Source organism: Pocillopora damicornis, chromosome 11, assembly GCF_964200805.1.
Source record: "Pocillopora damicornis chromosome 11, jaPocDami1.2, whole genome shotgun sequence".
Classification (NCBI taxonomy): Eukaryota; Metazoa; Cnidaria; class Anthozoa; order Scleractinia; family Pocilloporidae; genus Pocillopora; species Pocillopora damicornis.
The window spans coordinates 16,040,999-16,063,978 of NC_142680.1; the positions used below are offsets into that span (position 1 = coordinate 16,040,999).

The following is a 22,980-nucleotide window of genomic DNA, read 5'->3' on the forward strand; positions in this document are numbered from 1 at the left end:
TTTAAACGCGTCAAAAGGGAAAAGCCCGCTCACACATTTGACTTTCAAGGAGTATCTGAAGATATATTTTGAATCACTACGACTGAATTTGGCTCAAATTAAGAAAAAAAGTAAATCAATCATATTTGAAGGATTGAAACATCACTTGAAAGAGGAAGCAATAGATAGACGCAAAAGGAATTGATTGACGTGATTTCTATTGCCATTGTTAAGTTTTTGGTAATTCAGTTAGGCTGCACGCTTTGAGATTCCTTAAGATATTTGCTGATACTTAAAAAATGTACTTAGCTTTTATGTTTACTGTAGTTTGCTAACGTACAAGTTGTCCAAGAGCCAACACTTATCGGAATTTGATGACTTTACGAAACATCGGCCTTTGATAGCTGCCCGAAATTTACTCGTGTCAATTTCTATTTATATACCTTCTTGATAATATTTAAAATTGATCATATCCGATTGTAAAACTTCTGACCGCAGACCGCAGACCGCAGAGCTGCTGTTGTCATAAGATAACGTTGTTTGTTTCCAAAAAGAATAGCGACTCTGGAAATTTCTTGTTTGTTTTGCCCATAGATAACAATGGTCTTCAAGAAAGTTATTCACTAGGAATATGTTAAGATAGCTGCGAACCGATGCTTACTTTCGCTTTGTTACAGTTTCGAGAGGAACATGTCGAGACGAACGTTTCCATTTGGTAACGTGATATAGCGATAAGTGATTCCACTTGGAGTTTGCGATCTCGGGAAATAGAACTTCCCCGGTCTGTAGTCAGATGCATTCGCCTATCTTGTGTACTTCGCCTTCAATTTCAAAATCAAGACAGTCTTTAGCCACCAAATACCGTCTCCTTTTTTATATTCTAAGTAACTGAATATTGATGGCCGGCCTCGACTTCAAAGATTTTGTAGGTTTAATTGACTCGTCATGTCTGTCAATTTTCCTATAATTGGTTGTTTGGCAAATTTACATTCTATTGCATTTAAATTTGCCTTAAACGATAAAATAACTATGCTCTTTAAACGGAAGGAACACGCGACAGTTTGATGTTGAAAAGCTTTTCTTCTTTCAGTTGCTGTTCCTCTTACACATCAAGGTTAGGTGCTTCAACTAAGCGAGTACATTCTAGTTTAATAATCCAGGCTGCGACACGCATCTGTCTTCTAGAGTTGTGCATGCATAATTGTAAAACTGAAGGGATCTCTAGATTTTAAGCCTTACCAACCTGTCCAGGGCACCTTTTGCATCGAGATATCTTAGAGTCCATAATGCCAGCTCATTTTCGATCGATTTTAGTTTCAACTTATCATGTATCCTTAATTTATGACAAAACTTCCGGGTGTTGCATGAGCTTATACCTGTCACGTGATTAAGTGAATTTGTTTGATGTGATGGATTGTAATTTAAGTTTAGTTTGAAGTTCTGGATTATAAGATTTGCCTTTCGTCAATTGAAAGACGATAACTTGCTCTTAAACACGGCTAAATCGATTAGTTAATACGTCCAACAGCGCTCGTCTCAGCTTCAGCTTTCATATACTTTCTAATTATAACAAACAATTCATTTGAATTATGGTGGTTAGATACCTTCAATCTTAACTCTTAAGCAAAAAGTGCAATAAAAATTGAAAATTGTTAGCAAGTCAAACCAGACATGACATAGTTTGATGTTTGGAGTAAATCGAGCTGTTCGGTTCACGAATGAATGACCCTAAGGAATTTTGAATTTCAGCTCCTACGGATGATTCAGTTTGGCGATTTTTTCTATCACAAAGGCTTGATTTTTCCGTTTAAAACAATACAAGGCAATTGATAAGCGTATTAAAGAGAACTTTTCTTGATGAATTGGTAAATTTTAGGGCGCTTTTGAAAAATTCAGAGCAAAAAAACATTGTGCGCGTCGTTTTAAACGCAACGCACTTTCAAGGCCTTTCCAAAGTCATGTGTGGTTAATTTGCCTTTTTTCCTGATTGAAACATTCGCTTTTTATTATTTCTTCTTTTTATGCTGTGATTTTTTTTATTTGAATACATCGTGGAATATCCAATGAATTTCGCTGCGCAAAATTTGGTAAACTTTCCAGATTCTTTTACTGTCAGAGTTGACCAATCTACATTCTTTCCTTACAAATCAGCACGTCTACAAATGACTAGATGATAAAACTTAAGGAAATAATGAACAGAAGCTAGGACTATCACATAAGTAGGTACAAAGCACCCAGTAAAGAGAATGTTTATTTAGACATTGAACGTGAAATGATTAAGACGCTTAGACAATTGCAATTGCAAAGGTAATCAAGCTGCAAATGCTACTTTGACTCGTGTAAACTTCCCATGGTGTGCTTGTAGCACTGTCACGCAGTTTTAACTCAAAATTTATTTTAAATTTGTAAAAGGAAGGAAGGATATCAAAATAGAGAGGCTAACCACGAAGTCTACGCTGAACGGCAAAAATGAACTTCTTGCAAGCTGCCTGCTTTTACTGTTCATATACTTGAATTAACTTATTTATATTTTACGTAGACGGACATTTTTCACAATTTTACCATTGTTTTGATTAAGAAATAAGAAGCAAAGTGAGAAAGCTTTCAACTTTTTTTTTTTTTTACTGTTCTCCGATACTGGCAATTATTGAACCCACTGCACGTTCCCTAAGTGTCCAATATTACTTATAATCTTAGAAATCAATGTCAGTTTGTTAACCCAATAATGCGCACCAAGCGTTTCTCCCAAACACATTTACCAGCCATGTGTAGACAATAGGTCTGTGTGTTATTCTCGTATTATTCTTGTAAATAATATGCTCTGTAAATGTAATTTATAGTTTTAGCCAGTATTGTACTGTAAATAATCATGCAATTCAGCCCTATTAGGCTGCCGTGTGATTTTTTATAAAGCTATCTATTTATCTATCTATCTATCTATCTGAACGCGCTTTTTCGATTTTTACGAACGAACGTGAGAGTAATCAGTTGGCTGATATCACTTAGGAGGAGTGTTTCATAATCAAATCAGCTATGTTGCACTTTTAAACCTCTGAATAATGGCTGGATTTTATGGAGAGAGGTTACATGCTTGTCACTTCTAGGAGTTAGAGGGTTAAATAACAAAGCGAGTCATATATTCTAATTCGAATATGACAGATTTTACTATACTATCATTTATGGAAACAGTTTATTATGAGCTGACGGAATGGGTTTGTGGTCGAGTTACGAGATTTAATTTAATTTTTCGGATCAGTACTCAAAGACTTCAAAGGCCTCTGTTGTTTCTTTCCCAGCCGTTTGATTCCTGCTCGCCCTGTGAATTGAATAATGAAGTGACATTTTGAATCGTTGATTTCATATCACCGTAGTCTCCTTCGCGGGCGTTTGTTCTCTCAAAAGAACAACAGCTTTGAAAAATGTCACTTTGACCTAAGAGTTTGATTTGAATTTAAGATGAGCCCGAAGTTACGATTGATGGTGATCAAGAACAGTTTATAGCTAAAGGCGAGAACTTCACGTTGATCTGTCGGTATAACGCTTCACTGCCTGTGTCTAGGGTGCAGTGGATAAAAGATGGCAATGTGATTACCATAAATGCCACTGTGACTAACAATGGATCAAGAGTTACTAAAATCTTTTATAATGAAAGTCTATCACAGCTTTCAATCACCTCAGCTTCCTCACAGAATTCTGGAAATTACACCTGCAATGTTACAAATACAGTCAATGGTACAACAGATTCGACATGGATTGTTATTCAAGGCATGTATACGGTGTTCATTATATGATGTACAGCATATTCGCGGCATTATTTCTCTTACTGTTCCTGGTTAATTTTTTTTAACATGTGATCTGTAATCTATCCTTTTTTTAGGGGTTCTAAAGGCATGTGCCTTTTTCGCCTTCTCCAAAACAAAACCGTTGCCACAAAACAATTCTCTCGTCAACATGAGAATGAAATTATTTGATCAGTCAAACAAATTTGCCATAATTTTTAGACAACAACCATTCCTTCCTCTTAAACAAATAAAATATAAAAACCAAAATTAAAAAATAACCAAAAAAATTGATCAAAGGAAAGTTTAACTTAGTACACTTTAGAACGCTTCGAAAGAAGACGTAGGAGTAAAATTGTTAAATACCTTGGAATACCAAGTAACTGACTAAAATAATTGTACCCTCTTACAGAGAAGCCCTCTACCAAACTGCAGCCGGAAACTGTTACCGTCAAGGAAGGAGAAAATGTCACGTTATTTTGTAACTCTTCTGGAAGCTCTCTAACAATAACATGGAAATTCAACGGATCTGATGTAACCACCTCAGGGGATTCAAGGATCAATTTTTCAGATGGCAATCGACATTTGATTATCACGAACGTGAGCAGGGTAAACAAAGGGGAATACAAATGTGTGGCGAGCAACAAGGTTGGAAACTACACATCTAATGTTGCCTTTGTGACTGTTGAATGTAAGTACAGAGAAAACGTAACAGGCCGTTTCAACTTGTTGGCAGCCTTAAAGTTTCTGTTTTCCTGCTTGGCTAGGCTTAAGATGATAGTGGACAAAAATTGCATTCTTAAGTTGACATACTTATACAGTCTACTAAATTAACAAGTATTCAACGAAGTGGAGGTGGGGAGAGGCGGATATTTACCAAACTGCGAAGCGGCGAGCCGGTTAATATCCACCTCTAGCTGCCGACGCTGAGGTGAATATATGTATTTCTTTTCGGATATACTAAAACAGTGCGATAATATGACACAAAAAGATGGTTTTAACTCATCTATTCCTTTAATTATTACAATATTCTCAGACAAGAATCCCGCGCTCGTTGCTCGGAGGTGATAAGAAAAGGATATTCGGAGATTCAAAAGCCAATCAGCGCACGCCTTCAACGCTGTCTACCGATATAGTATTATACTGATGTGGATTATTGACATAAACAATTTTGTAATCGTTTTAATTCAAATCGATTTTTTAATCCCTGCTGTTTTTTTTTACAGTTATCAAACAGAATAACTATCATTCAAATCAGTGTTGCAGGGTTACGGAAAGCCAAACGGCGATTCTTGCAGTATTTTGCGAAATGTGTATTGTTTTGCAGTGAATTAATTTTGATTTTTTCATATTCATATTACTAGTTGGACCTGAAATCTCCAAACCGTTTGCGATCTCGGGAAATAGAACTTCCCCGGTCTGTAGTCAGATGCATTCGCCTATCTTGTGTACCTCGCCGTTCAATTTCAAAATCAAGACAGTCTTTAGCGACCAAATACCGTCTCTTTTTTTATATTCTAAGTAACTGAATATTGATGGCCGGCCTCGACTTCAAAGATTTTGTAGGTTTAATTGACTCGTCATGTCTGTCAATATTCCTATAATTGGTTGTTTGGCAAATTTACATTCTATTGCATTTAAATTTGCCTTAAACGATAAAATAACTATGCCCTTTAAACGGAAGGAACACGCGACAGTTTGATGTTGAAAAGCTTTTCTTCTTTTAGTTGCTGTACCTCTTACACATCAAGGTTAGGTGCTTCAACTAAGCGAGTACATTCTAGTTTAAGAATCCAGGCTGCGACACGCATCTGTCTTCTAGTGTTGTGCATGCATAATTGTAAAACTGAAGGGATCTCTAGATTTTTAGCCTTACCAACCTGTCCAGGGCACCTTTTGCATCGAGATATCTTAGAGTCCATAATGCCAGCTCATTTTCGATCGATTTTAGTTTCAACTTAACATGTTTCCTTAATCTATGACAAAACTTCCGGGTGTTGCATGAGCTTATACCTGTCACGTGATTAAGTGAATTTGTTTGCTGTAATGGATTGTAATTTAAGTTTAGTTTGAAGTTCTGGATTATAAGATTTGCCATTCATCATGCATCAATTGAAAGACGATAACTTGCTCTTAAACACGGCTAAATCGATTAGTTAATACGTCCAACAGCGCTCGTCTCAGCTTCAGCTTTCATATACTTTCTAATTATAACAAACAATTCATTTGAATTATGGTGGTTAGATACCTTCAATCTTAATTCTTAAGCAAAAAGTGCAATAAAAATTGAGAATTTTAAGCAAGTCAAACCAGACATGACATAGTTTGATGTTTGGAGTAAATCGAGCTGTTCGGTTCACGATTGAATGACCCTAAGGAATTTTGAATTTCAGCTCCTACGGATGATTCAGTTTGGCGATTTTTTCTATCACAAAGGCTGGATTTTTCCGTTTAAAACCATACAAGGCAATTGATAAGCGTATTAAAGAGAACTTTTCTTGATGAATTTGTAAATTTTAAGGCGCTTTTGAAAAATTCAGAGCAAAAAACATTGTGCGCGTCGCTTTAAACGCAACGCACTTTCAAGGCCTTTCTAAAGTCATGTGTGGTTAATTTGCCTTTTTTCCTGATTGAAACATTCGCTTTTTATTATTTCTTCTTTTTATGCTGTGATTTTTTTTATTTGAATACATCGTGGAATATCCAATGAATTTCGCTGCGCAAAATTTGGTAAACTTTCCAGATTCTTTCACTGTCAGAGTTGACCAATCTACATTCTTTCCTTACAAATCAGCACGTCTACAAATGACTAGATGATAAAACTTAAGGAAATAATGAACAGAAGCTAGGACTGTCACATAAGTAGGTACAAAGCACCCAGTAAAGAGAATGTTTATTTAGACATTGAACGTGAAATGATTAAGACGCTTAGACAATTGTAAATGCAAAGGTAATCAAGCTGCAAATGCTACTTTGACTCGTGTAAACTTCCTATGGTGTGCTTGTAGCACTGTCACGCAGTTTTAACTCAAAATTTATTTTAAATTTGTAAAAGGAAGGAAGGATATCAAAATAGAGAGGCTAACCACGAAGTCTACGCTGAACGGCAAAAATGAACTTCTTGCAAGCTGCCTGCTTTTACTGTTCATATACTTGAATTAACTTATTTATATTTTACGTAGACGGACATTTTTCACAATTTTACCATTGTTTTGATTAAGAAATAAGAAGCAAAGTGAGAAAGCTTTCAATCTTTTTTTTTTTTTACTGTTCTCCGATACTGGCAATTATTGAACCCACGGCACGTTCCCTAAGTGTCCAATATTACTAATAATCTTAGAAATCAATGTTAGTTTGTTAACCCAATAATGCGCACCAAGCGTTTCTCCCAAACACATTTACCAGCCATGTGTAGACAATAGGTCTGTGTGTTATTCTCGTATTATTCTTGTAAATAATATGCTCTGTAAATGTAATTTATAGTTTTAGCCAGTATTGTACTGTAAATAATCATGCAATTCAGCCCTATTAGGCTGCCGTGTGATTTTTTATAAAGCTATCTATTTATCTATCTATCTATCTATCTATCTATCTAAACGCGCTTTTTCGATTTTTACGAACGAACGTGAGAGTAATCAGTTGGCTGATATCACTTAGGAGGAGTGTTTCATAATCAAATCAGCTATGTTGCACTTTTAAACCTCTGAATAATGGCTGGATTTTATGGAGAGAGGTTACATGCTTGTCACTTCTAGGAGTTAAAGGGTTAAATAACAAAGCGAGTCATATATTCTAATTCGAATATGACAGATTTTACTATACTATCATTTATGGAAACAGTTTATTATGAGCTGACGGAATGGGTTTGTGGTCGAGTTACGAGATTTGATTTAATTTTTCGGATCAGTACTCAAAGACTTCAAAGGCCTCTGTTGTTTCTTTCCCAGCCGTTTGATTCCTGCTCGCCCTGTGAATTGAATAATGAAGTGACATTTTGAATCGTTGATTTCATACCACCGTAGTCTCCATCGCAGGCGTTGTTCACTCAAAAGAACAACAGCTTTGAAAAATGTCACTTTGACCTAAGAGTTTGATTTGAATTTCAGATGAGCCCGAAGTTGCAATTGATGGTAACCAAGAGCAGTTTATAGCTAAAGGCGAGAGCTTTACGTTGATCTGTCGGTATAACGCTTCACCGCCTGTGTCTGAGGTGCAGTGGATAAAAGATGGAAATGTGATTACCATAAATGCCACTGCGACCAACAATGGATCAAGAGTGACTAACATATTTTATAATGAAAGTCTATCACAGTTTTCAACCGCCTCAGCTTCTTCACAGGATTCTGGAAATTACATCTGCAATGTTACAAATAATGTAAATGGTACAACAGATTCGACTTTGATTGTTATTCAAGGTATGTATACGATGTCCATTACTTTCTGTACAACATATCTGCGGCATTATTTCTCTCAATGTTCCTGCTTAAATTTTTTTGTTAGTTTAAAGTCTTCTCCTGTGGAAGAAAAAGCCAACCCAGCAGTTCTATGTAAACACAATTACACGAATTTATTTTTGCCACAAAAAAATTCTCTCGTCAAAATGAGCATCAAATTTGTTTGATCAGTCAAACAAAATTTGCCTTGATTTACGCGTTCAAAAAATAATTTAATTCCTTATCTCAATTTCTAGACAACAACCATTCCTTCTTCATATACTAATAAAAAATAAAAAAACAAATTTTAAAAAAATAACAAATTATTTAAAAATTCCTGTCCTTTGCCCGGACAATACAACATTCTTTTTAACAAACATTCTTAGTTATCAGCATTTTTAATTTTTTACTTTGTACTTCACACCTAGTATTTCTTACCTTTTTATCATTTTACCCGTTGAAGGCTGTAGCGCAAACAGCCGAAAGCTCGTATTTTTTAAAAGTTTTAGCCAGAGATCGTTTTTTAAATTTTACATAAAGTATTTCTGTTCTCTCACAGAGAGGCCCTCCACCAAATTGCAGCCAGAAACTGTTACCGTCAAGGAAGGAGAAAATGTCACCTTATTTTGTAACTCTTCTGGAACTTCTCTAACAATAACGTGGAAATTCAACGGATCTGATGTAACCACCTCAGGGGATTCAAGGATTAGTTTTTCAGATAGCAATCGACATTTGATTATAACGAACGTGAGCAGGGTAAACAAAGGGGAATACAAATGTGTGGCGAGCAACGAGGTTGGAAACGATACGTCTAATACTACCTTTCTGCTGGTTGAATGTAAGTACAGAGCAAACGTAACAGGCCGTTTTAACTTGTTAGCAGTCTTGAAGTTTCTTTTTTCTTGCTTGGCTTGGCTTGAGATGATAGTAAAATGATAGCTTTCTTAAGTTGACATAATTATACTATTAAATAACCAAGCTTCACCGAAGTGGAGGTGGCTAGTGGCGGATATTCAGAGGCTTAATAGCCAATCAGGGCGGGCCTTCAACGCTATTTACTGCTTTAGTATTACACTGATGTAGACTATTGATATTAACAATTTTGTTTTTTTTTTTGTTTATTCAATTGCTTTTAACGTTTGCTGTTTTTTTGCAGTTATCAAACGGATTAACCTCTCATTTAAATCAGTGTTGCAGTGTTGTAGTGTTTCAGCAAAAATTGCCGAAACGACAATTTTTGCTGTATTTTGTGAAATACGTATGGTTTTGTAGTGACTCAGTTTTTCATTTTTTATCTTCACATTACTAGTTGGACCTGAAATCTCCGAACCTCCAACTAATCGCACAAAAGAGGAAAAACAAACCGTTGATTTCAGTTGCATAGTCACAGGATACCCTACACCTGATGTCGTTTGGACAAAAAATGGACTGGAATTGAATGTGACAGGAGATGTGCGACTTAGTGTATCTTCCAATAATGGAAACCACCAATTGACCATATCAAATGTTCAACAATCGGATGCAGGGCAGTACAGATGTGTGGCTGATAACAGTTTGGATACCGCGACTTCATCTTCAGCGACCTTAACAGTGCAGTGTGAGTGCCAAAGTAGTGTATATTTGTATATTTGCAACGTTCTATTATTGATCAATTTTTTTATTCGAGTTTCCTCCAGCGTTGACCACAAATTCTATAGATCATTATTATTGACAAAACCTCTCTTTTCGGTTGATGTTCTTCTTGTGCTGAAAATGGCAAAAGACCAAGTTGAATTAATGCGAAGCCAATGATGCTATAAGTTCCTCAATGGATTAAATACATATGTCAGACACTGCAGGGAGCTGCGTCCAAATTGTTCTCGACATGTCAGCTTCTCCCTCTCAAATATTCGATTTGTGGTTTTTGATTAAAGGGTCCTGGGTAAGTTCTCGTTTTACAATAATTGTTCTCCCTTAACTTTAATATGATATTATCAATGAAGAGCGGTTTCTATGTCGTATCACTGAATTTTAGTTGCACCAGAAGTCACAATCGATGGAGATCAAAAACGGTATTTAGCCAACGGCACTGATTTACTGCTGACATGCCAATTCAACGCCTTGCCTACTGTTTCTGAGGTGCAGTGGGTAAAAGATGGGATTGTTATTGCATCAACCCTTATTACGCCTTCGAATGGGTCACGTGTCACTATTTCACATCATAATGAAAGCCAAACTCAGTTGTCGATCATCGCAGTTTCCTTGGAAGATGCTGGAAATTACACCTGCAATGTCACAAATAATGTTGGTAGTTCCTCATCAAATTGGACGTCGATTGTCATTCAAGGTATGTTGCGATGTAAATGGACTTAGACTTGAAACAATTTGGTTTGTCAATATATTTCTTGGCCGAAAGTGACCAAAAGCAGAAGTTCGATGTGAAGTCGAGGAACTGTTTTATACCAGGCTCAAATCTTTTAAAAGCTTGTGGCCAAAATTTGACTCATGAATCGACACACTGAAAGACCATTCTGTGCGTGTTCCTCTGAGACCTTACAGTCCTTCCAGAGTCTCAACAGGGTGTTGGCTTTTACGGCTAATGGTTAAAATTTTGGTCAATTTACGGCTAAACTTCATTTTCTATCCACAGTGATCACCAGAAATTTTTCAAAGCCTAATCCTTTTCCGACTAACAATTAAAATTTGATAATTTTTACGTCTAAGGGCTAATGCTATCGGCCGTTAACAATTGATCCATTGAGACCCTCTACTTCTCACATGTGTTGCAAGTAACATGTTTGGCCGAAAAATTTTATTCTCATGTAAATAAGAAAAAAAAAAGCTCACTCAACATCATTGGGCGAAAAAAAAACCAATTGTGCATGTTTAGACGCCAACGTTCGTTCAGTCAGAGGAGGGATGGGAATTAAGTCATAAAACGCAGTAACCGGCCTAAGTGGAGACCTGCAAGAGAAAATTTGTAACATAGTAATCTACTTTAGAGCTGACAAGAAGATTTTACGTTTACGTATGACCTCTTTTGATTTTGCAGTGACACCATCTATAGAGCAGGACCCAAAAGCCAGTCCGGTCAAAGAGAGAGAAAACTTGACTCTATTTTGCAACGCTTCTGGGAGCTCTTTGAGGATATCATGGGAAAAAAATGGATCTGGTATAAATCCCAGTGAAGATTCGAGAATCCTTTTGTCAAGAGACAACGTACAGCTGACAATAGTTAATGTGAGCAGGAAAGACAACGGAGCCTACCAGTGTGTGGCAAGCAACGAGGTTGGAAGTGCTACCTCCAATGCTGCCAAAGTAAATGTTCAATGTGAGTACAAGTGTGGTCTACGAGCTGTTGCGAAATGTCAATTTACTGAAAAGATATGTTTGGCCTGAGAAGCGTGTATATATTTAACCTTCAAGGGTAGTTAACCTGTTTTGAAAATCTTTCTTAACTATCACTCAATTGTCGCACAGCAGAGTTCTTCCAAATCGAACAAGCAGCTGATTTTCATGAGGATCATTTACTCTCATTTTGCATGATGCCTAGTTTCCCAGAAGTTGTGGTGCTGTACATGCATTTCAGGGTTATGGATTCGAGTCTTCTTTACGCCCAATTTTTTTGCAACCGCCGGCTTAAGCTTAGTAAATGGCAAAGGGTGTTACTTTATCGGAAGGAAATAATCCTTGAAAAGCAGAATTGTAACCTATTTGTTGTTTTGTTTGTTGAGAAAAATGCCATCACTGTTGTTGATGATTGCAGACGTGTTTATATAGGCGTTGATATTTTGAGTGTTGAAATAAAAACGTTGATTTGTTTTGGTCGCTTAGCTTTTATTCAAATCACAGCTGCATGGTTATTAAAGGACACAGTCCTTCATTTGAAGCAGGAAGTGGTGCAATATTTTGTGAAATACGTTTGATATTGCTTCGAATTGCAATTCTAATGTGTGTTTATTCATTTTTTTATGTTTTTTAATATATCAGTTGGGCCTGAAATCTCCGAACCTCCAATTGATACCACGAAAATAGAAGGACAAACTGTTGTATTAAGTTGCTTGGTGGCTGGATACCCTACGCCTGCTGTTGCTTGGACAAAGAATGACGTCGAATTGAATTCAATAGCAAATTTACGATTGAGTGTCTCTTCCAAGAACGGAAATCATACTTTGAAAATAACAGATGTTCAAAAATCGGATGCAGGACAATACAGATGTGTCGCTAATAACAGTTTGCAGACCTCTAAGTCATCTCCTTCGACTCTTACAGTTCAATGTGAGTGTAAAAGTATATTCGAAGCATTGCATTACTGAATGTTTAATTGTGTCTTCAGCGTTGTTGTCCTCAAGTACCATAGATACAGGTTTTTGTAAAGCCAGTCAACCTTTGGTGGTACATTGCTAAGGATTTTAAAACGGACCAAAATAACTTGACATCTAAGTTTTGGATGGCGATTCTGTAAAGATATGTGTTGAGCATTAAAGGAAACATATTTTTACAGCATCGTCAAATTCACCTTCCAGCTCTGATATCCTCCTTTCCTCCTTCTCAGTTCATCTGTTTATAAAGGACGTAGCTAAATTACCGTTATTCCGTATTTAACTCTGACTGTAAAAATTAAAGAAAAATGATTTTATAAAATTTTATTAAATTTCAGTTGCACCAGAGGTGATAATTGACGGAGATCAAATACATTATGTAGCCAACAGCACAGATTTACAGCTCACATGCAGGTTTAACGCCTTGCCTCCCGCGTCTGAAGTGCAGTGGCTAAATAATGGGAATGTGATTGCATCAACCCTCAGCGTTCCCTCAAATGGGTCAAGAGCGACTATTTCACATCATAATGAAAGCCAAGCTCAGTTGTTGATCACCACAGTTTCCTTAGAAGATGCTGGAAATTATACTTGTAATGTCACAAATGTTGTTGGTAGTTCCTCAAATTGGACATTGATTATTATTCAAGGTATGCTCCGTTATGAATAAACACAAAACTACAATTTCCCAAAGCAATCACTCGGCGTTAGTTATCTCATTTAGGATAAAAAAATCAGCTACCCAAGAGATTTTTAGTTTGTTTGTTTGTTTGCCTCCTGGTCGTTAAGGACCGAGACGACGAGGTCGATCTTTATGGTCACGGAGCATTTTAGTCGTGTAAAAATTATATTCTTTTGTAGCCCCTCTACTTCAATTTGACTCAGAAAATAGCATATATCGAGTCTTTGTGGCAAACACTTTGTAAAATGTCGCACTGATGTTAAAATAGTGGCATCTTTATTATTGGTTTATTCTCCTGCGAAAAGATAATAGTGTTTTACATTCCTACATTTCAGACCCCAACTAGTTCTTAGTTATGTGCTTAGGAACCAGCTCAAGAACACATATTTTAACTGTTTGGATACGGAAAAAAACGAATGATAGACAGATTTCATAAGTTTAAAATACTTTCTTGCATTTTTACAGTGACGCCTGCTATCGAGACGCACCCACAAGCTGATCCGGTCAAAGAAGGAGAGAACTTGACTTTCTTTTGCAACGCCACTGGAAGCTCTTTGACAATATCATGGACGAAAAATAGATCTTCTATAAATCCAAATGAAGATGTACGGATCCGTTTGTCAACAGACAAAGAGCATTTGACAATAAGGAATGTGAGCAGGAAAGACAACGGAGTATACCGGTGTGTGGCGAGCAACAATGTTGGGAATGCTACCTCCAATGCCGCCATAGTGACTGTTCGATGTGAGTTTAACTATGCTTTACGATACGACTTAGATATAAATTGTTGTGTATTTAACATTCATCTTTGGTAAAAAATTTTTAAGGAACGTCGGTTTCATTTGTTTTCTTATTTGATACAGTGCTCTAACCAACAGGTCGCACTACATCTTGTAAATTATGTCTGATTTTGTAAAGACTCATAATTTAATTTTTATTATTTATATTTACAGTTGCTCCTGAAATCTCTCAATCTCCACGTGATACCACGGAAGTGGAAGGACAAACTGCTGTGTTCAATTGCATAGTTGCAGGATACCCTACACCTGATGCTGCTTGGACAAAGAATGAAGCGGAATTGAATGTGGCTGCAGATGCGCGACTTAATACATCTTTCAATGATGGAAACCACCAATTGACAATATCAAATGTCCAGCAATTAGATGCAGGTCAATACAGATGTGTGGCTAATAACAGTTTGGAAACTGTGACTTCATCTCCAGCGACCCTAACAGTGCATTGTAAGTCTAAGAGAACTTTTTCAGTGAAGCTTGCGAGTGTTGAATATTCCTCTATTTGTTTTGTTTTGTTTAATTGAGCCGTACACTCTTCCGCAAGGTGAAACGGAAGTGTCTGAGAAAACCTGACACTAATCGCGTTCTATGGCGTCATTATAATCTATGCAAAATTGTGTAAGCTGGTAATATTTTTTGCGTGCTAGCGAGAAAGCTAATCGAAGTAAACAACAATTCAAATGAATTCATTTTCCATAGTTTCGGGCAAATTTGCAATTCAGTGTCCGCCTTCAATTATATACTTTGCTTTAAGGATATAGAAAAATATTCGGTGATACTTGGTGTAGAGTAAGAACAGGACGTTGTTCGATTGGCATCGTGCTTATGAAACCAGATTTAAATGTTTAAGCGGTTTTTCAGTGTCACGGTCGTCTAAGAAAGTTGGATCATTGCCGCAGAATCTCAAGGTTTTACGGATTTCTTTAAAAGATAGCTACGTTGTACGTGTGAATAAAGGGCGACCTTGTCAGTAGAAAAAAATCGCTGCAAGAAACAACTAGTTTTAATTTATTAGCTTCGCAGCACCGTTCGCAAAAGAGACCGAAAGTTGAAGGCGGACAATCCTCTTGGCGCAAGACCATTGAGATAGAGCACCTGGTCTTCCATGAGAGCTTTAACGGGCGGCACAATAAATGTAGTGAACGGTTTCTTGTAGAGAAGAGAGGCGATCGATATCTGGCGCGGCTTGATATATTGAAAATTTTCCATAGCCAATTAGTAACGAAATGGAGACGTCGTAATCTTCAAAAAAACACATCTATGGTTGTCTGCTGTTCTTCTTGAAATGTCTCTATCTCAAAAGTCGCGGAAACTGGTCTTCAAACCTCGTCGTAGGTCTCCCTTATTCGTAAAGTCGACCGTGAAAGCACTCTAATCACCAGTAATGATAATTTTGAAAGAAAACCACCAACTCTAGCCATTCAGAATTCAAGAAAGAATCGACAAAAAGGGTTTACTAATTAAAAGCCATTATATGTTTTCTTGCACAAGAATGACATCATAGAACAAGGTTAGTGTCAGGTTTTCGTAGACGTTCCCACGCTTCCATTTCACAATCTCGGGGGGGGGGGGGGGGGGGGATGTGAAGGGTATGGTTACACGCAGGCTACCATAAGTACTTTAGATCATTCTTTTACAGACCTTACTAATTTCTGTGGTATGCGAATATGCTCTGGATTTGACTTTCACTACTTAGCGACTTAATTCAAACTGTTAAATAGTACCTCGATGGATAAATGTTTATGTCGGCCATTGGCACACCATTTCGTCACCACCACCCCATTCTCTGACGATTTATCCCCACTCCGTCACCTGAACCCACCAAACCCCCCCACATAAAAAAATCCCACCCATCCCCATCAGACCCCCTCACCAACTCATCACCACCACATTAAATTATCCCAAACTTGAGGTGGCTCCAAAGATCCCCAAACCTCCATCACTTATTTTTTGTCAAAGCATTGCAAAAAGAGCGATTGGAGGAATTGTGAACTATGGGTAGGTTTACATGCTGGAAATGGAGCTACGCTATTAGTGGGAATATGTTGAAGAGAAAACAAGAATGACTTAGTTGAATGAAAAGCGCTCGTTGATACCGTATGGATTAAGAGTGCCGATTTGAAAGATGATTTTTATTCTAGAGTTTTGCGGCTTATTGAACTGCTTGTAGTTGGGGAAAGGCCGCAAACTGCCATACCTTCTTCACAGTTCTCAGACTTTGTCGTTTATGTAGTGACGACTCTGATTTCTCCGAATAATCAGAGGCAATGTGCCAGTTTTTTGATCGATAAACGTGGTTATTCTGTTTCTGTCATTCAAACAGGCCACCACTGCGCCTAACAAATTGATCGACAGTCAGCACTACAAACGGCTGCGAAGGAAAATACTGATCGCATCCCATTCACTCTCACATTTCACCCTCACAGCCAAGCAGTTAAATCTATCATTCTTTAAAAACTTTAATTACTTCAAAACAATTCAGTGACTGGTACTGTCTTTTCGCTAATTTCATTCAAACGTGACAAAAACGGCATAGGCAACATTTTGGTCAGAGGTTCATTTCAAACCAATGACCAACCTGGTGCAAAACTTGTCCGCGCCGTAGAATGAAATGACGAGGACGTATCCGAAGCAATCGTTAGACACTTAAATCTCACTTACCATTCTAAACAGCATATGGCGGTTTGCGGCCTTTCTCCGCATCTAGACAGTTCGGGAAGCCGCAAAACACTAGAATAAATTTTTATCTGTAAAATCGGCACTGTTAATCCCCACGGTATCAAAGAGCACCTTTCATTGAACTAAGTTATTCTTAAACGACTGTGAATATATGAAAGTCATATATTTGAACTTCGGATAAAGGCGTGAATACGAAAGCGATCTTCGCAGTAACGAACACTACTTGAGCAGTGGTGAAAATAAGGCCTGAATAGGGTAGCTCCATTTTCAGCATATAAACCCACATACAACCCACAATTCCTCCAATCGCCATACCGATGTGTCTTTGAAAACAGCCTTAGAAATAATACCTTATATGCAGCCACACTGAAGGTGCAATGTAAGCAAATTGTATTTTCTAAAATATTGAGGAGCTGTAGCTCTCTAACATCCCGTTGTGCTTTGTTTCCACAAAAACTAGTGATTATTCAGTGCTCTAAACAAATTGAGATTGCATTTTCATAGCCACTGGCAAGTTCCAAGAAAAGAACATTCTATTTCAATTTGTTTATCGATGTTTGGAATCTTTTCCTTCTTGTGTTTGGTTTACCTTTTTGCACGTCAAAGGCTCGCTCACACAGTTGACTTGCAAGGAGTATTTGGAGTATATTTTGAATCACGACGGAAAAATTAATTAAATCAATCATTTTTTTAAGGATTGAAATATCACTTGAAAGAGTAAGCAATGGACAGAGGTAAAAGGAATCGATTGACGTGATTTCTATCGACGAATGTCTGTTCATGTACTTTGTTCATTTCTTAGAATTTGTAAAGTTTTTCGTTAACCCAGTTAGGCTGCAGGCTTTGAGATTCCTCAAGAAATTTATTGATACTAGTTTTTGTGTTTACTATATATTTTGCTAATGTGCAAGTTGTCCACGAGCTTGCAGTTTTCAGAATTTACTGACCTTACGAAACATTGGTTTTTGATAGCTGCCCGAAATTTACTCGTGATATTTCCATTAATATCCCCTCTTGAGATATTGATCATATCCGATTGTAAAACCTCTGACCGCAGACCGCAAAGCTGCTGCTGTCATAAAGATAATTCTGTTTGTTTTCAAAAAGAATAGCGACTCTTAGATATGGAATGTTTTGTTTGTTTTGCCTATAGATAATAAGAAAGTTAGTCACTGGGAACATATTACGATAACTGCGAACCAATGTTTACTCTCTCTTTGTTACAGTTTCGACTGAAACATTTCACCATGCTAACTCAAGACGAACGTTTCCATTTGGGTAACGTGATATAGCGATAAATTATTCCACTTGGAGTCTGCGACCTCAGTACATAAAACTCCCTGACTGTCTGTAATCAGAAGCATTCGCCTATCTTGTGTACTTCGCCATACAAATTTCAAAATCAAGAGAGTCCTAAGTGACTTAGTATCGTCTCTTTTTATATTCTGAGTTACTGAATATTAATGATCGGCCTTGACCTCAAAAATTTTGTCGATTTGATTGACTCGTCATGTCTGTCAATTTGCCTTTAATCGGTTGCTTGGCAAATTTGCATACCATTGTATTTAAATTTGCCCAAAACGATAAATTGACTATGCTCTTTAAACGGAAGGAACACGCGACAGTTTGATGCTGAAATGGTTGTTAGAATAGCTTTCCTTCTTTTAATTGCTGTACCTCTTACACATCAAGGTTAGTTGCCTCAGCTATGCGAGTACATTCTAGTTTGTCAGTTCAGGCTGTGACACGTCCGTGTCGTAGTGATATGCAAACATACAAGATCTCTAGATTTTAGGCCTTACCAGCCAATCCAGGGCACTCTCTTATATATGTAAGTTTATAATGCCAGCTCATTTTCGACCGATATCAGTTTCAATTAACAAGTTTTCCTTGATTTATGACAAAACTTCCGGGTGCACTGTGAGCTTACGCTTGTCCCGCGATTAAGTGAATTTGTTTTATGTAAAGACGTGTGCTAAGTTTCCTTTGCGCCTCTGGTTTATTCGATTTGCTCTTCATAAATCGAAAGACGATAATTTGCACTCAAGCAGTGAGCTAAGCGAGATCGATTAGTTAATACGTTTGAAAGGGGCTCGTCTCAGCTTCAGGTTTTCACATACATTCGAATCATAACAAACAATCAATTCGACTTATGATGGTTAGGTATATTCAATCTAAATTCTTAAGCAAAAAGTGGAGTAAAAATTGAGAATTGTTAACAAGTTGAATCAGGCATATTTTATTGTTTGGTGTAACTAGAGCTCAGCTGTTCACGATTGAATGACCCCAAGGAATTTTGAATTTCAGCTCTTACGGATGATGAAGTTTGTCAATTCTTTTTACCTCAAAGGCTGGCTTTTTCTGTTGAAAACTATTATAGGGCAGTTATTAAGGGTAAGAGAACTTTCCTTAATGAATTGGTAAATCTAAAGTTTCTTTTGGAAAGCTTTGGGAAAAAAACTATTGTGCACTTTCAAGGCCTTTCGAAAGTCGTGCGTGGTTAATTCGCCTATTTTCCTCACTGAAACATTCGGTTTTTAATCTTTACCCAACCTTGCTATGTTAAGATTTAGTTTTGATCAACAATCGAAAGCCGCAATTGTAATTGTCACGACTAGTAATTAAGATGTACGGCAAATTGACTTAGACATGACCGTGACGTAAGCGATAAGTACAGCAGTTTCGTTTTTGTCTTTTTTTTTTTGTCATTCTTTTATGCTGTGTAATTTATTCATTTAAATGCTTTCTGCAATATCTGATGAATTTCACTGAGCAACATTCGGTAAACTTTCCAGATCCTTTCACTGCTAGAGTTGATCAACCTGTACTCTCTCTCCTTACAAATCAACACGTCTTCAAATGACTAGATGATAAAACTTAAGGAAATAATGAACTGGAGCTAAGATTATTACATAAGTAGGTAGAAAGCACCCAGTAAAGAGAATGTTTATTTGGATATTGAACGTGAAATGATTTAGACGCCTAGACAACTGCAAATGCAAAGGCAATCGAGCGTGAAGGAGATGCAAAATATGCCACTTTGATTTGTGTAAACTTCCCGTGGGTCTACTTAAGGTACTGTCACGCCATTTAAACTCATTTTTTTTTTTAAGAGGGCGGAAAAGGAAACAAGAAGATATCAAAATAGAGAGGCTAACCACGACTATTACGCTAAAACGGCAAAACCTGAACTTCTTGCAAGCTGCTTGCTTTCACTGTTTGTACATTTGAGTTAGTTTATCTAGATTACACGAAGACGGACATTTTTCACAATTTTGCTATTGTTTTGATAAAGAAATGAAAAGCACAGTGGGAAAACTTTTTTTTTTTTTTTTTTACTGCTCTCCTTTGCCGGCAATTATTGAACCCACTGCCCGTTCCCTAAATGTGCGTTTTCAATTTTTAGGCACGAACGTATATCAACGTAGATCGAGTGTTTGATGATCAAATCAGCTGTGTTGCACTTTTAAACCTCTGAATAATGCCTTGATTTTATGGAGAGAGGTTACATGCTTGTCACTTCTAGGAGTTAAAGGGTTAAATAACAAAGCGAGTCATTCATTTTAATTCGAATATGAAAGATTTTTACTACACTATCATTTATGGGAGGAAAACAGGGAACTCGTTTATTATGAGCTGGCGAGTCGGTGGCCGAGTCACGAGATTTAATTTAATTTTTCGGATTAAAACTCAAAGACTTCAGAGGCCTCTATTGTTTCTTTCCCAGCCTTTTGATTCCTGCTCACCCTGTGAATTGAATAATGAAGTGATATTTTGAATCTTTGATTTCATACCACCGTAGTCTCCATCGCAGGCGTTTGTTCACTCAAAAGAACAACAGCTTTGAAAAACATCACTTTGACCTAAGAGTTTGATTTGAATTTCAGATGAGCCCGAAGTTGCAATTGATGGTAACCAAGAGCAGTTTATAGCTGAAGGCGAGAACTTCACGTTGATCTGTCGGTATAACGCTTCACCGCCTGTGTCTGAGGTGCAGTGGATAAAAGATGGAAATGTGATTACCATAAATGCCACTGTGACTAACAATGGATTAAGAGTTACTAAAATCTTTTATAATGAAAGTCTATCACAGCTTTCAATCACCTCAGCTTCCTCACAGAATTCTGGAAATTACAGCTGCAATGTTACAAATAATGTAACTGATACAACAGATTCGACGTCGATTGTTATTCAAGGTATGCATACGATGTTCATTACTTCCTGTACAACATATCTGCGGCATTATTTCTCTTAGTGTTCCTGGTTAAATTTTTTTGTTCGTTTAAAATCTTATCCTGTGGAAGGAAAAGCCAACCCAGCAGTTCTATGTAAACACAATTACACGAATTTATTTTTGCCACAAAAAAATTCTCTCGTCAAAATGAGCATCAAATTTGTTTGATCAGTCAAACAAAATTTGCCTTGATTTACGCGTTCAAAGAATAATTTAATTCCTTATCTCAATTCCTAGACAACAACCATTCCTTCCTCATATACTCACAAAAAATAAAAAAACAAGTTAAAAAAATATAAAAAAAGATGTCAATCATACGAAAGTTTAACTTACTACACTTTAGAAAGCCTCGAAAGAAGACGTAAAAGTAAAATTGTACAATACCTTGGAATACCAAATAACTGACTAAAGTATTTCTGTTCTCTCACAGAGAAGCCCTCCACCAAATTGCAGCCAGAAACTGTTACCGTCAAGGAAGGAGAAAATGTCACGTTATTTTGCAACTCTTCTGGGAGCTCTCTAACAATAACGTGGAAATTCAACGGATCTGATGTAACCACCTCATGGGATTCAAGGATTAGTTTTTCAGATAGCAAACGACATTTGATTATAACGAACGTGAGCAGGGTAAACAAAGGGGAATATAAATGTGTGGCGAGCAACGAGGTTGGAAACGATACATCTAACACTACCTTTCTGCTGGTTGAATGTAAGTACAGAGCAAACGTAAAAGGCCGTTTTAACTTGTTAGCAGTCTTGAAGTTTCTTTTTTCTTGCTTGGCTTGGCTTGAGATGGTAGTAAAATGATAGTTTTCTTAAGTTGACATAATTACACTATTAAACAACCAAGCTTCACCGTAGTGTAGGTGGCTAGTGGCGGATATTCAGAGGCTTAATAGCCAATCAGGGCGGGCCTTCAACGCTATTTATTGCTTTAGTATTACACTGATGTGGATTATTGATATTAACAATTTTGTTTTGTTTTTTGTTTATTCAATTCCTTTTAACGTTTGCTTTGTTTTTTTACAGTTATCAAACGGAGTAACTTTCATTTAAATCAGTGTTGCAGTGTTGTAGTGTTTCAGCAAAAATTGCCGAAACGGCAATTTTTTCTGTATTTTGTGAAATACGTATGGTTTTGCAGTGGCTCAGTTTTTCAATTTTTTATCTTCACATTACTAGTTGGACCTGAAATCTCCGAACCTCCAACTAATCGCACAAAAGAGGAAAAACAAACCGTTGATTTCAGTTGCGTAGTCGCAGGATACCCTACACCTGATGTCGTTTGGACAAAAAATGGACTGGAATTGAATGTCTTGGCCGAAAAATTTTATTCTCATGTAAATAAGAAAAAAAAGCTCACTCAACATCATTGGGCGAAAAAAAAACAATTGTGCATGTTTAGACGCCAACGTTCGTTCAGTCAGAGGAGGGATGGGAATTAAGTCATAAAACGCAGTAACCGGCCTAAGTGGAGACCTGCAAGAGAAAATTTGTAACATAGCAATCTGCTTTAGAGCTGACAAGAAGATTTTACGTTTACGTATGACCTCTTTTGATTTTGCAGTGATACCATCTATAGAGCAGGACCCAAAAGCCAGTCCGGTCAAAGAGAGAGAAAACTTGACTCTATTTTGCAACGCTTCTGGGAGCTCTTTGAGGATATCGTGGGAAAAAAATGGATCTGGTATAAATCCCAGTGAAGATTCGAGAATCCTTTTGTCAAGAGACAACGTACAGCTGACAATAGTTAATGTGAGCAGGAAAGACAACGGAGCCTACCAGTGTGTGGCAAGCAACGAGGTTGGAAGTGCTACCTCCAATGCTGCCATAGTAAATGTTCAATGTGAGTACAAGTGTGGTTTACGAGCTTTTGCGAAATGTCAATTCACTGAAAAGATATGTTTGGCCTGAGAAGCGTGTATATATTTAACCTTCAAGGATAGTTAACCTGTTTTGAAAATCTTTCTTAACTATCACTCTATTGTCGCACAGCAGAGTTCTTCCAAATCGAACAAGCAGCTGATTTTCATGAGGATCATTTACTCTCATTTTGCATGATGCCTAGTTTCCCAGAAGTTGTGGTGCTGTACATCCATTTC

General features: G+C 37.1%; 1 protein-coding gene across 1 annotated transcript in view; it reads left to right on the forward strand.

Moving 5' to 3' along the window:
• LOC113671260 (uncharacterized) overlaps window positions 1-22,980 on the forward strand; it is a 69,597-nt gene that overhangs the window by 2,619 nt on the left and 43,998 nt on the right. Inside the window, exons 2-17 of the mRNA XM_089186405.1 lie at window positions 3,436-3,744; window positions 4,171-4,449; window positions 5,123-5,182; window positions 7,865-8,173; window positions 8,751-9,029; window positions 9,501-9,788; window positions 10,206-10,517; window positions 11,223-11,501; window positions 12,161-12,448; window positions 12,831-13,139; window positions 13,637-13,915; window positions 14,125-14,412; window positions 20,532-20,840; window positions 21,309-21,587; window positions 22,061-22,291; window positions 22,446-22,724. Of these exons, the coding sequence (XP_089042531.1) occupies window positions 3,436-3,744; window positions 4,171-4,449; window positions 5,123-5,182; window positions 7,865-8,173; window positions 8,751-9,029; window positions 9,501-9,788; window positions 10,206-10,517; window positions 11,223-11,501; window positions 12,161-12,448; window positions 12,831-13,139; window positions 13,637-13,915; window positions 14,125-14,412; window positions 20,532-20,840; window positions 21,309-21,587; window positions 22,061-22,291; window positions 22,446-22,724 (4,377 nt within the window). The remainder of the gene's footprint in view (window positions 1-3,435; window positions 3,745-4,170; window positions 4,450-5,122; window positions 5,183-7,864; window positions 8,174-8,750; window positions 9,030-9,500; window positions 9,789-10,205; window positions 10,518-11,222; window positions 11,502-12,160; window positions 12,449-12,830; window positions 13,140-13,636; window positions 13,916-14,124; window positions 14,413-20,531; window positions 20,841-21,308; window positions 21,588-22,060; window positions 22,292-22,445; window positions 22,725-22,980) is intronic.